General features: G+C 39.8%; 1 protein-coding gene across 1 annotated transcript in view; it reads right to left on the reverse strand.

The window, feature by feature from the left end:
* Positions 1 to 616: 616 nt before the first annotated feature.
* MYO16 (myosin XVI) overlaps positions 617 to 14,489 on the reverse strand; it is a 599,120-nt gene continuing 585,247 nt past the window's right edge. Inside the window, exon 34 of the mRNA XM_075562598.1 lies at positions 617 to 962. Within this exon, the coding sequence (XP_075418713.1) occupies positions 735 to 962 (228 nt within the window). The 3' untranslated portion in view covers positions 617 to 734. The remainder of the gene's footprint in view (positions 963 to 14,489) is intronic.

Genomic DNA, 14,489 nt, shown 5'->3' on the forward strand with positions numbered 1-14,489 from the left:
CATAGGAAAGAACTGCCTCCACTACGTCAGCGGATGGAATTTAAAGCATTGGACACGAGCCACACTGTTGCGAGGGTGGACACTGACAAAGCTAAAGCAACAACGTAGCTTGGAGATTGTTAGGTACCTTCGGTAAGTGAGGAAAATGAAAAAAGGAAAGGAAGAAAGAGAGAAAGGAATGTGGAGAAAAACTAGATGTGATTCTCTTTTTTTAAAACGGAGCACCACCAATTGCATAAAGTTATAAAACATAGTAATAAACATGTGAATGATTCTCACATTTGAAATTCCAATATAACACAAACACCTACCAAGACACAAAATATATGTACTGCATCATGTAATAAAACCATTGGAAGTACAGTAAACAGTTGCAGAGTTCTATAAAAACAGCTGTCCAAGGTGCACACAAATCCCCTCACGTTCCATTGACCTCTCTGGTCTCATGCACGCTTAGAGGCCCTTTTTTCTGGCTACCTGTGGCTAGCCCAGCCCTATATAGACACAAAATCTGGAAATCAGAGTAATATCATCACAAAAATCTTAAGGAAGAACACACACACGCTTATACACACAGGGGACCTTGAACATTTAACTTCAGTGTCATGTGCTTTTTGTGTGTAAATGTATGGAGGGAGAACCCAGCACTTATCCAAAGGCTGTCTGCTGTTGGTGCAGCCTGGGATGACTAGGCAGTTTTGTTTTTGTTTTCAGAGTCTGCATTTCAGGCCACATCAAATGGTCGTGTCCCAGAGCTCTGAAGGCAGCCTGTTGCAGGAGGCTCCTTCGGGCTTCTTCAGAAGAGTGGGCTTTTTGCAAGGAGGCGGGGGAGGGGCCCTGGGCTCAGTGTGGTGCAGGATATGCTGCCAGTCTTCCCTTTCCTCGCACAGCTTTCGCCTCCAGTCCAGGAGTTCCTGCAGGGCCACACTTTCATTCTCGGAAAGCCGCAGCTGATGGATAACCTGGTGCAGGAGAGAGAAAGCGGGGGAAGAGTAACATCAAATATTGTGAATGAACTTGATATGTGGTAGCAATACTTGGATGGAAAGGGAGCTGGGCTGTGCTTTTTGCTATAAAATCTTCTGGTATTCCTGTCTGTGAAAATTACATAAAACTAGTTTGGCTGTTAATTTCTAAATTAAAATTACTGCGACAAAATACTTAGGAAGGGGGCTGTGTTAGTCTGGGTCCTTTAGAGAAACAAATCCACAGAAACTCATGTATAAGAGAGAGTTTTATATAAAGGTTAAGTGTGTATCAAGAAAACATCTCAACCCAGTGCTGCCTAAGCCCACAAGTCCAATATTAACCCATATGCCCAACACCAATTCACAAAGTCCTCCTCCATCTCACAAAACACACACTATGATGCTGACTGCAGGAGGAAAGCCGAATCAGTGAATGTGTAAGCATCTCAGTACTGGAAGGGGTCTCCACACGGCTGCTCCAGCATCCAGGGCTGCATCAGGGTAGGTCCATGAGGCTTCTCCTTGGAGATGTCTAGCAGGAAGTACGCCCTGCCAGCTGAAGCAGGGAACTGGCCAAAGCAACTGCACCCTGGTCCGACCATCAGAAAGCAAGAGACCTGAGAACTCAAAAGGTGAGGCTCACTGAGCCATTTATCCCTCCGCTCTTCAATTAACCCTGCATGTGTTTATTGGCCAGGTTGGCACAATAAACTAACTACCTCAGGGGTACACTGGTGAACATGAGTTGATCTGAGGATCCTCCCCATGGCCACCCCATGCACCCAAGTTTTCAAGCTTCCTTTTAAAGGCTTTTTTTTTTATGGCGAATAAAGTGAAGGTTTATACATGAGATCACCTACTTTCTATTCAGATAGGTTTTGTTTCAATGGAGTGCAATCCCCTCCATATACCTCCTCTATCCTACGTCCCCGCTGTGTTTCCGGATCCATTCCTTGTCACTTTCCTCACCTGAGCAACTTCGTCCTGGAGGAAATGTTGCCATTTAAATGACTAATTAACACGGGGTGAATCAAGTTCCATAACTAAAGAGTAATTAAGGGCCATATAGTCTTGAGGGTCCTAGCAGTCTGATTGACCAGTAAGCCGAGTCGCTTTCCTGACTTGGAGTGACATTTCCCATTTCCTCCCACAGTCCTCCCAATGTGGTGTTTTTCAGAATAATTGGTCGTGGTCGCTGGACACCACCCAGTTCAATTGGTCTCAGAATGTTGGTTTGGGTCATTAGTCCATTGGATGAATGATTTCCATGAGTCTACAGATTTGCATCCCTCTTCTTTCTTCTTGGGTGGAGGAGACCAACAGTTGTAACTTGGAATGGCTGTTCAGGTGCTTCTAGGACTCCGATGTTATTCACCAACAGAGGATTTTGAATATTTACTCTGAAACTCTGTGTTAGGCCCATTGAACTTGCTCTTCCGACAAGCTATGGTTTGGATCTCCCAGGCGCAGTGACTCATTCCATTGAGGTGTTTGTTTATGTCTAAGAAGTTTTTATTACTTGGCCCTTTATAGGTTCTACCACATTCCTGGGCATATTTGCGGTAAAGGCAAATACACACATATAAAGATGTGATGTCATATCTCTATATATTCATTAGTCCCATGCTTGTCTACCCTGCACAACCATTTAAGCATCTACTTAAAGACCCCCATGATTGCAGGATTGTGTATATAACAACATATGTCTCCATTGATCAGGCTAATATTTCTGGAATTAGATCACCAGACATTTCTTCCAAGGTACCACTGGGTGGTTTTGGGCTGCTTTTTTGGATAATAGTTGAGCAGGAGTTGTTTATACCATTCAGACGTGTGATGCACTTGGAGACTATGCAAACAATCAAATATCTTTCTCTCATGCCTTCTTGATATTTATACATGCTCACCATTTCCAGTTTTTTTGCATTTATCACAATTTTGATTCTGCTTGTAACAGATATATAGATTTATTTCAGTGTCTTAAGCTTTATTATATTCTAGGAAGTGCTCTTCCATCCACACAGATAGTTAGTTACTAATCAAACCTCAATTGAGGCAACTTGACTCCACTCCTAGACCCAGTACATTAACCCTGACAAGAAAGTCTATGCAGAGAATTGCAATAGAGTACCATACCAAAATAGAAGCTGCTTAGAAGAATTAGCTGCTACAAGTGACAGACAACAAACAAACAAACAACAAAACAAAACAACAACAAAAACACTAGTTCAGTTAAGGTAGGCTAACTGGTTGACATTACCTCCAACCTAGTTGATGGTTTCTTGCCTCAAGCTTTATTTTATGATAGTGTTAGGCACAGCTCGGGCAAGAGAAAAACGATTGATAATGGAAGGAAATTCTAGCATAAAAAAGAGGCAGGGCCACATTTCCCCAAACCCTCCCCCAGCACAAAGGAAGGTAAAGGGCAGATGCCACACATTTGTCAGTCAATGGAACAGACAAGTAGCGAAAGGCCATGGGCAGAGGAATACAAAATGTTCACACTACTCCCACACTAGTTGAATGGACCCTTAGTTTTGAGCGTGGCAAGAACCCCACGTGAACTCTGGAGTGCACGTACCTGGAAAGGGAAGGGATGCTGTGGAAAAGCAGCCAGTGAGAGGGGAACTGCCTCAAAGCCAGCCAGTCGTGGAAGGTTGACCACTTGCTGGTTGAAAAACATCCCACAATGCCCGCAGATGATTACTTCCAGTTGTTTTAGGTAGTGCCATGTCAGTTTCCACAGTGATTACGCCTGCTTACAAACCCACCAGCAGTGTATGAGAGTTCCAATCTCTCCACATCCTCTCCAGAATTTTTCTGTTTCACCCTGAACTCTCTCCATAAAATAAACTGATTCCACTCAAAACTTTCCTTTCACTCTGTTCTGAAGGCTGGCCCTCATCTACAGTACTTTCTTGTGGGTGGGACAAGAGTCGAGAGGAGAGGCTTAAGCCTCCTCTCAGTAACAGTATTGGTTCTGCTTCACAGCGACCCGATGGGCAACAGAACAAGCCCTGCCGGGTCCTGTGCCATGGCCATCATGTTCTTCCGTGTGAGCCCGTGGATGCAGGCACTTTGTCCATCCGTCTTGTGAAAGGTAAGCCTCTGTTTTCGCTGCTCTGCTATGTTACCAAGCATGAGGTCCTTCTCCAGGGACTGGTTTCTCCTGACAATATGTCCAGAGTAAGGAAGATGAACTCCTATCATTCTTGCCTCTCAGGAGCATTTTGGCTGTACTTCTTCCAAGACAGATTTGATTATAACAGTAGTAAAGCTAACAGTGATGGAACCATTCCCGTGTGTGATCTCTCTTAGACCTTGAGCTGCCAAACATGGGGGATATACAGGTTTGGGCAGTGGAGCATCAGAATATGCAATTGGCTCCTTGCTTTTGTCGACTATCTTTAGGTCCTTCTATCCAGCCCAAAGCAGCTAGAAAGTAACAGCATGACAGCACGAGGGGTGTTGAATGCACCCCCTTTCCACTAGTAACTAGTAATCTGTGACAATTGAACTCTGCAGAACTCAGTTTTTATTTTTCCTGTCAATCCAAAAGTCATTTGGTGAGAAAGAAAGTATGGCTCTGGAAATCAGAAGGAGAATTGTGGAAATTATCGGGATAAGTCAGAGGGGATGCGATGGTTACTCCCTTCTCAAACTCTCTACTCTTTTCTCCAGTGCCCCTCCCGCCTGCATCTTAGTACTTTCACTGAAAGCAAGGGGCAGTTAAACAAAGTAGGTTGAAATTGGTTTTAGCCCTTGTATGGAGAACACTCACAGCCAAGTTTAGTTAGTGTTCTAGGTTGGGGGAGGGGAGAGAGGGGGCAGTACAAAAACAGACTATAGCATAGAATAAAGCCACAAGCAGACATATAGCTATGGTGTTAAATGGCAGAGCCATGCTGGTCAAGCCTGTATTCAAAGATTATTTTCACTCATTATTATCAAATTGATGCCTACCCATCACAAACTCATGAGGGCCAGAGTAGAAATGTGCTCCCCCGCGTTTCCCTTGGCTATGATTCTATGAACCGGATCACCAAGACTTTCTTCCGAAGAGTCTCTCAAAACCGAACTCCCCGCCATCGATGCCAACTCATAGCGATCCTATAGGACAGGGTAGAACGGCCTCTGTGAGTTTCTGAGACTGGAACACTTTATGGGAGTAGAAAGTCTCATCTTTCTCCTGCAGAAGGTGGCTGGTGGTTTTGAACTGTTGACCATGCTGATCGCAGTCCAAGGGGACTGCTTCACAAGCAGGGTTCCTGAAGTGCCTCTGGGTAGGTGCAAGCCACCATACTTTCCTTAAAGCTGAATACTTAAGCTTTGATGCCCCCTAAAGAATCTTTGTCTAGGGTGCATAACTAGATCTCGAGAGTTGGTATTGATATAAGGAATGCCTCAAATTAACTTTTTACATGATCAGATTAAAAAATATTAAACCGAAACAGACTAAGTCTGGAAAGTAGAATTGTGATCGTTCCTAAATCAATGGCCAAATGACAATAAAAAGCTGTGTGTCAAAGCTAAAACAGTATGACCTCGTCAACAGGTTCTGTTTGTTTGTGTCTAATTTCTAAGACAACATGTGAATGATACTGGAAATAAATTCTTCAGCTAGGAGTTAGCTTGTCTCCACTGTCAGGGAAGCTGGGCAGTGAGCCATCAAAGCGGAGTGGGGAATGTGCATGTTAAACATGCGTCTAAGTATTTTCTAAGCAGTTTTCACACATTCAGTGTGTACTTATATTAAGAACCGTATGGAGCAGGAATTGCATTTTACAGATAAAGACACCGAGGCACAGAAAAAACCAAAACAACTCTCTGCCATCATGTCGATTGTGACTCATTGGCCCAGAGTCACATGCAAAATGGTAAAAGCAGAATTTTAGCTGAGACACAGAGTCTGTGCTCTTTCCTGTTACCATACATTGCTTATCATTCATCGCACAATTGTAGCCTAATAGCATCCAATAAGTGACCCTAGAAAAGGTCAGGACCCCACATCTCATATCCTGCTCTTCTTTGTCTCAATGGATGCTCGTGGTTGCTGCATTTTTCCTCCACTAATAAGTCCTTTCGCATGCTGATGAATATTGCATTTAGCTTCAGACTACAGATGAAGAACATTTGTAGAAGGGGATGCTTGGTATAAAGTCAAAACAGAGTTGCTATCTGTGAAAATGACTGTAATTATACTTAATCTTATGAGAGAACATCTCTCTGATATGATTGTGCCTCCCTCATCCCAGCTACTTCTCCTACAGTGGCCTTGAGATGTTCTTTCATCTGTAATGCAGCTTTGTGTTTACATATTTAGAAAATAACACAAGAAAGTCTATTTCTGGATAGGAAGTGCGAAGTCAAGGTAGTGACTGAACCCATTGTGAAAAGCAGATAGGATGCATGATTTGCAAAGCTTATACTTTTCAGCATTAGGATGCTTTGGAGAAAAAATAAGTAGAGGGACTGAATTGCGAGACAAAGAGGAATTTTACTAAGGTGAATCAAAATTAGCAGCCTTAAATTTTTTCCCCCCATTCCCTGAGAGAATTTACAAATTCTATGTTCTTTTCTGGGATTAGAGGACCTCTTTTTCTTCTGGGAGCAAGGATAATAAATTATTTTCTAGTTGGAGGACAAGAGAAGTGACTGGGAAACTTCATAAGGCTCCCCGGCGGGAATGGCTATTTCCCCACAGGACATTTGCTGACTTTTTCAACGGTTCTAACAAGAGGCTGGCTCCTTAGGCCAAATGCTTATAAAAATGAAAATAAATCTCAGACAGTGTTTGAGGAGTTTGGGAAGCAAGACCTAGCCTGGGAAGATGATGGATTCACACACATTGCTGAGTTCACTTTCAAAACATTTGACACATTTTAACACTCATTGGGGTGCACGGGGCACTAGACCTACTGCCATCTCTCAGTGCTAAGTTAGCCTTGAGACTTGACAGACTCTCAATCAAGCGTCCAGAGAATCCAGCCTGAAGAAAAGGGTGAGTGTGTGTGCATGTAGGGAGAGGCCTGGGTAGACCCACTATAATTCAACCCAGTTCCAAGCCATCTCCATTCTTGATTGCACAGCATGATGAGCCCTTCCCCAGCTTTCTAGTGGGCAGTAGAAGAACCTTTGCAGGTGAAAACTCATCTAGTTTATAGGCTAATAGTTTCTACATAATGTTCAGAACTCAGTCAGAAATTACTATACTGTACCTGTGAAGAGATATGAACATATTACTAACACTCAAGAAGGTAACAAAGTCACAGATGATCCAGATATTAGAGTTAACAGATAGCAATTCTGCAATAATACCATGAAATGTTTTAGAGAGTAGAAGAAAACGTGGACAAAATAAGAAAAGAATGAAGAATTTCACTATGATACTACAATATATGAGGAAAATCAAGTGAATTGAGGAAATACAAAAACACAATATGTGAAATAAAAACATCAGTGATCATGTTTCATTGCATAAAGACATACAAACAAGTGGAGCCCTGGAGTAGAAGATAAGGAATATGGCCATGCAATACTTAATGGAATAAGTTTGCTGATTTAAAGGGATAGAATAGTTAATTCAAAGACAAATTTGTGAAAGGCATATTTAAGCAGTTCTGAAAATAATAAGAAGCAAAAACGCACTTCAAAGCTAAAAGAAGAAAACAAAACACCGGTCAGAGTAAAAGTGCTGAAAGACATGGGAAAAAGTTCAAAAATGTGTCATAGGAAAAAACCATATTGCCTTCCATGTACCAACAATGAGAGTGAAAGCAGACTTCTAATAGAAAGGTTGGAATTGAGAAAAATATAAAAGACATTTTAAAGTATTGAAAGAAAGATAACAAAACTGCATGCCGAGGAAAATAATCTTTTAAAATGAAAGTGAATTAAAGATCACCTTGGGTAAGCCAAAAGGAAGACATTTGCCATGAGAAGTTACTCAAGCAATTCTCCAGATATTAAGAAAACGATATCAGGGGAAACATGAATCTTTACAAGAGGACCATTTGGACAAAAGAAGAGGAAGTTACATGGTTTAAACGCAGGAAAAGTGTGTGTAAGAGTTATAGCCTCTCACCACACTTATTCAGGCTATACGGTGAGCAACACATCCAAGAAACTTGACGACATGATAAGAATGTGATACCAGATGGGACGAAGACTCAGTGACAATCTGCAATACACAGTGACGTAGTCTTTCTTGCTAACGTGAAGAGGACTTGAAACACCTCTGATGACGATGAAACAGTACAGTTTTGGTATGAATTATACCTCAACATAAATAAAACAGAAATCTCCATGATTGGACCAATAAGCAGCATTGGTGTTGCCACGGGTTCCATTTTACTTGGATCCACAATCAGTGCCCTTGAAAAAGTAGCCCCCAAGGTACATGGCGCATTGCATTAGGGAAATCTGCTGCAAACGTCTTCTTTGAAGGGTTATAGAGTAATGACTTTACCTTGAGGACTAAGGTGCAAATGACTCAAGCCATAGTATTTTCAATCAGCTCATATTCATGCAAAAGCTGGGCATTGAATAGGAACGACTAAGAAAGAATTGATGCATTTAAATGAGGGTGTTGGCAAAGAATAGGAAATATACCCTGGATTTCCAGAAGAACAAATACATCTGTATTGGAAAAGGTACAGCTGGAGTGCTTCTTGGAAGTGAAGATGGTAAGACTTGGTCTTATCTACTTTGGCTGTGTTACCAGGTGTGACATTCCCCAGAGAAGGCTTGGTAATGTAGACAGGTAATGGAAAAGAAGACGACTCAACCAAAGGGATCGGCACTGTGGCTGCAGCCATAATTCAATCAAGAAATGACTGAGGATGACAGAAACAAGAAGTTTCCTTCTGTCACACACAGAGGTGCTATGAGTAGGAACTAACTTTAGGAAGCCTAATAACAAACCAGTAGCAGCCGCAACAATAACAAGGTTCTAGCATTATTTAAAAAATGGTAAAAGTAAACAAATCTGTGAGGCCCAATACTAAATAATAGGTATAAATACTAAAATAATAGGTATAAAACTCACTCACTGCCATTGAGTCGATTCCAACTCATAGTGATCCTACAGAGCAGAGGAGCATTTCTCCTGTAGGTTTCTGAGACTGTAATTCTTTAGCAAAGTAGCGAGCCTCATCTGTCTCATGTAGAGCAACTGGTGGTTTTGAACTGCTGATCTTGTGATTGGCGGTCTAACTCCATAACCAACTACACCCCCAAGGCTCCAAAGAATAGGGATAGATTGTGCAAAGACTAAGTTAGTATAATAGGAAAAAGAAATGGAATAATAAATTTCAATTCATCTAATAAAGCAAGTAGAGGATATATATATATATATATATATATATATATATATATATATATATATGCCAATTTAAGACAAAACAGAGTGAGCCTACTAACTAGATAAATAAAGAAAACCTACATCTCCATTTAGCAGTTAGTGTTACTCTCATTGCCTTATAATGTGCTGAAACTGATTCTGCTGAATTTGGTAGATTATATTACTTCATTCTTATATCAAATAGGAAAAAAACCTATGTTTCTTCTAAATCTTTGGCTCTTTTTAGTAGTTTATCATAATGACACATATGATTATATATAATCTATATTTACACTAAAGGGTGACTCTGATAACAATGCTCCTTACAGAAAGAGACTTGAAAATTGAGTTCCTCTACAGAAGATGTGCTGATCTGCAGAGTGACTTCCAGCAACTGTTGATGTGAACTAAGCTTATTAAGAAGGATTTTGACATAAAATGTCCCAAATCCCTGGTGTCATTACTTCTCCTTTAGAAAAAGAATTTTTTCCTACCCTCTCAAAGCTTCTCAATGTGTGCTAAATATATCGGAATTCCCAAGAACATCATAAAAGGTGAAACTTTTATGCATAAACCATTAGCAAGCACTTTCTTAATGAGGATATTGACATCCTGAATAATGCAGTGAGTGCAGAAGAATGCAATCTTCGAATCAACAAGCGCGAGCTATCTGTGGCTGCTTGATAAACAAACACCGACTGCTGTCTGCAATAATCAACTACTGTTCATGATAAGCACTTTCATTGAGGGGGGTCCCAGGAAACTTTCCTCATTTTCTATTATAGAAAGTAATAGTCACTGAGTCAATGAGGCTTAAGTATATAAGGGTAGTTGCCTGAGTGGCATAAATTAGATGCTGAACATTTTCATTATTGCTATTCATTTTTATAAGTTACATAGGTTATATCTCAAATGCTGGTTAAAATTCTGTGCAAGGATATTTAGGAAAACACCATATTATTCAGTGGACATTTAAAATTTATTAATTTTGAGATAATAAGTAGAAGATCAGAAGACAAGGAGAGTATGCCAGGAAGGATAATGGGTAATTTGCTTTACTTAGATTTGTGAAGCACACAAATCATCTTTATGATTGGTGGTAAATGAGCTTTATCATTTACAAGCGCAAAGAAAGAAAATTTAAAATGCTATGTAAATGGAGGTCAAATCATATAGACATGATAAAAGAGTAGTAAACTATTCAGTGCTGAATCCAAAAGCCATTTCAAACGCGGTCTCTCCATCCTCTAAATTTCAAGTGCGGCTGATAAATTACATTAGAGAAACTCCAGTGGTGTAGTGGTTAAGCAACGGCTAAATGAAAGGTTTGTGGTTGGAGACCATCAGCCACTCATGGATGGGATCAAGATGTGGCAGTCGGCTTCTGTAACATGAGAGTGTTGAGGCCCCACAGTGCAGTTCTACATTACCCTAAAGCGTTGCAATGAATTGACATTTGACTGGATGGCAACAGATACATATTTTTAGCTTGTTGGTTTGGATGGGTGATAAACAACCCCAATTAAAATCATCATAGCTCCTTTTGACATGATTTATATTTACAATAAATTCAACATCACCATTAAAAAGAGTTCAATGTAATAAGTTCATAAGAAAAAAACCTTCATTTTGCTACTAAACGAGACCCACTTCTTCTCTGATAAAAGAAGAAATGACCTGAGTATTAGGGCTACTGTTAGCACTTTGACATTAGAGACAAGTGGCTTTAAATTTCTATGCTTCGAAGAAGAAGGAGAAGAAGAAAAGGAGGCCAGAAAAGGTCGATCTCCTTTAAGTTATTTTCCTTTGCTTAAAAAGATATATTTCTGCCTGATGTTACCACTTCAATCAATTATTCATTTATTAAGTCATGTTTGGGGACTGTTTTATGATGTTTCAGAGTTGGAAGGGTAGTAGTACAATGAGGGGGCAAAGTGCACATGGTATAACTCTTTACATGCCTACAATATACCAGGCTCTACTCCGTGTGACATAAATATGAGAAGCACCCTGTCTGCTTTAGAAGCAGCTGGTAGACATGAGAAGTCCCAGTGACACTCTGATATTGGCTATTTTTAATTGGCGAATCTATATAAGGATCTAATACGGCAGGAATGGCAAACGGAAAAGGATTGGCATCCTATCGCATTCATTCCCCCTCCAAAAAAAAAATCAAGATCTATCACCAAACGCCATATTGTCTGTGAGAATGCCCATACACCTATAAAGAAAACCAGTGACTAGCATGAACACTCAAAAATATGAACCAAACATTAGTGATAACAATGAAGGAATCAAAGGCTTCTACCAACTTCTGCAGGTTACACTTGAACACATATGCAATAAATATGCATTCACAATTACTGTTCATTGAAATGCAAGTGTTGGAAACAGAAGAAGGATCAGTAATTGCAAAATATTAGTGTGACAGAAACAATGTTGTCGACTGTGTGACAGAATTTTTGCAAGACCAACAACCTATTCATTGGAAATACTTACATTCAACAACATGAACAGTGTTCACCACACACTTGTATGCATTGAGATAGGAATAAAATAGACTACATTCTTAGAAAGAACAATTGGGAAGCTCAGCATCATCGGGCAGGTTCAGGCCATGGACACCTGCTGAACACATCGGCAGACACACACACACGGTTCCAACAAGCTGAATAACAATTAAACAAGTACAACCTTGAGTAGATCCCACCTGGATTTCGAGCCCATCTCACGAATAGATTTAACAGAGGGAACAGTAATAACTGAAGTCGGGTAAATTGGGATGACATCGACATAGTATTCATGAGAATAGTAGGAAGTCCCTCAAAAGCAGGAAAGAAAGAGAGGAAATGGGTGTCCGAAGAGGCCCCAAACTTGCCAAAGCACATAGAATAGCGACACAGAACAGAAGAATGAACAAAATCAAAGAGCCTAAAAGAACATTCCAATTGTAAAAAGCAGCTTGAGTAAATGAAGTATTTTATGAGATGTGTAAAGCTATAAAAATTAAAAAGGAAGAAAACATTCAGTATTTCTTAAACTGATAGGACTAAAAAAATAAGCCTTGATGTGCAAAATTGAAGAATTGGCTGAATACAGTGCAAGGTTGGAAGTGCTCTCTGGTGCGTGCCAAGAGGTTTAGAGCACCGTCGCCTGCCCACAAGCTGTAAGATCCACATAGGTGGCATTCCAAAGAAAATACGGAGATTCTGAAACAGTGGCATCAATATCAGAGTAAAGTTTTACATGTGATGATCAAAAAGCACCTGCAGGCAGACACTCACAGTAAAGTGCGAGCCATTCAAGGCAGATTAAGAAGACGCCATTGTTGATGTGATATGGCTCTTCACCGTAAGCTGGGACGACCAGAGGACTGTTTGCTTAGGTTTTATTGACTATCAAAAACATCAGATTGTATGGACTGTAACAAATTGTGGAGAGTATTGTGAATAACAAGTTTTTGAACTCAACTGTGCTCATGCGGAGTTTGTGAGCCGTTAGAGAAATGAGCTCTCCTGTGTGCTTCCCCAGGGTACAATCTTTATGGGAGCAGATCTTCATGTCTTTGATTCTTCAGAGTGGCTGGGAGGTAACTAAAGGATGTAACACTCTTGGATGGTGATGATCAAGTAAGTTGATCTCATGTCTAGAATTATCATATTAAAAAATGAGTAGATTCATTGGTATGTAATTCACATGCCACCCAATAGAATGGTTAAAAATATTAAAAGAGTTGTACAATCATCACCACAATCAATTTTAGATCTCTCTTTATATTCGTGTATCCATTATTATTAGTTTTCCATTCCCCTCAATTTCCCCTGCCATAACCTTAAGAAAGTATTAATCTAGTTTTACTGCCTCTATGGATTTGCCTATCTTTTATTTAATGTGAAGAAAATCATACAAAAACCCAACCACACACATATACAAAAAATAGCAAACACAATTCAAAAGATGGCAAAAATAACAAAAACTGGAACATATTTAAAATGGATCAGAATGGTGAACAAATGATAAGGTATTAAATTTTAACATAATGATATCTTGAATATCTACTTGGCAATGCACTCTGTATGAACACAAAACTATTCTGTTTGTTGAACAAAACTATATTTACAGTCAATGGTCCAAAAAATTCACCTGAGGTTTAATCAATGTGAGGATTCTGCACTAACTCTGGGTTTTCATTGGCATCCACAGCTTTCTGCAAACTGAGTGCTGAAAATTTAAGTTCTAATAGAATTTTCTCCTCCAGTCTTGGATTATATTATTTACAATCCATGGATAACACAGGTTAGTATGCTTCTTCCCAATAAATTTAGCAATCTCACTTAGATGGCTGCTTTTTTAAAAAGACAAGCCTCTCAGACCCCAAACCCTATTCTTTCTGATAGCCAGGCACCATCTGATTTCTTTACCACATTTTGCTATAGCACCCATATCTTCAGTGAGCTCCTCATGAGGACAGGTATCCAGTAGGACCATATTGTATGAACCAATTGTTCTTAGACAAGAGCTTATGATTAGGTGTGAACTCAAAGTCTGTGAATATATTTATGCCTTGTATGTGTCCCCGGTCCACTGTAGAAACAGCATGGTAATTTTATTGGGAAGTACTTTAAATAATCTGCATAGGGTTTAAGGTAATTCTATTAATGATATCATTAATTTTTTAATTGATTCTCTTGTTGGTTGTAGTCAAAGGAATTGTCTTTGACATTGATTCAGTTGTCCTTTTTTTCCAGTCTATTGAAATACCATTTTTGATTGGCATGAAAAAAGGGGTACTATCTGAAATAGGTATAAAATTTAGGCTCCTAAAAGACTACAGTTTAAAAGTTTAAACTGTATTTAAATGGATTTAAAAATAATATCCTTTAGGGGAATCTGTAGTAGATCATTTGAAAAGAATTCTGTGTTTTTCAGTTTCACTGTGACATTTATAGGAGACCTGAAAGCTTCAGCATTTTGAAGGCCACTTGGTATCAGCAATGAGATAACAGAGTCACGGTTCACAGTGATCTAGGACAATCTGAACCTCAAAGCAACTGCCAAATGCATCCATTTCAAAATCATCAGAGACGGAGGCAACACTACTGGAGAATTACTGTGGGAGTCTCCTTCCGTTTGGGTCAGAGTTTTAAACATACAATTTCCTGCACGTCTACCCTGTAGGA

Source organism: Tenrec ecaudatus, chromosome 11 (assembly GCF_050624435.1).
Source record: "Tenrec ecaudatus isolate mTenEca1 chromosome 11, mTenEca1.hap1, whole genome shotgun sequence".
Lineage (NCBI taxonomy): Eukaryota > Metazoa > Chordata > Mammalia > Afrosoricida > Tenrecidae > Tenrec > Tenrec ecaudatus.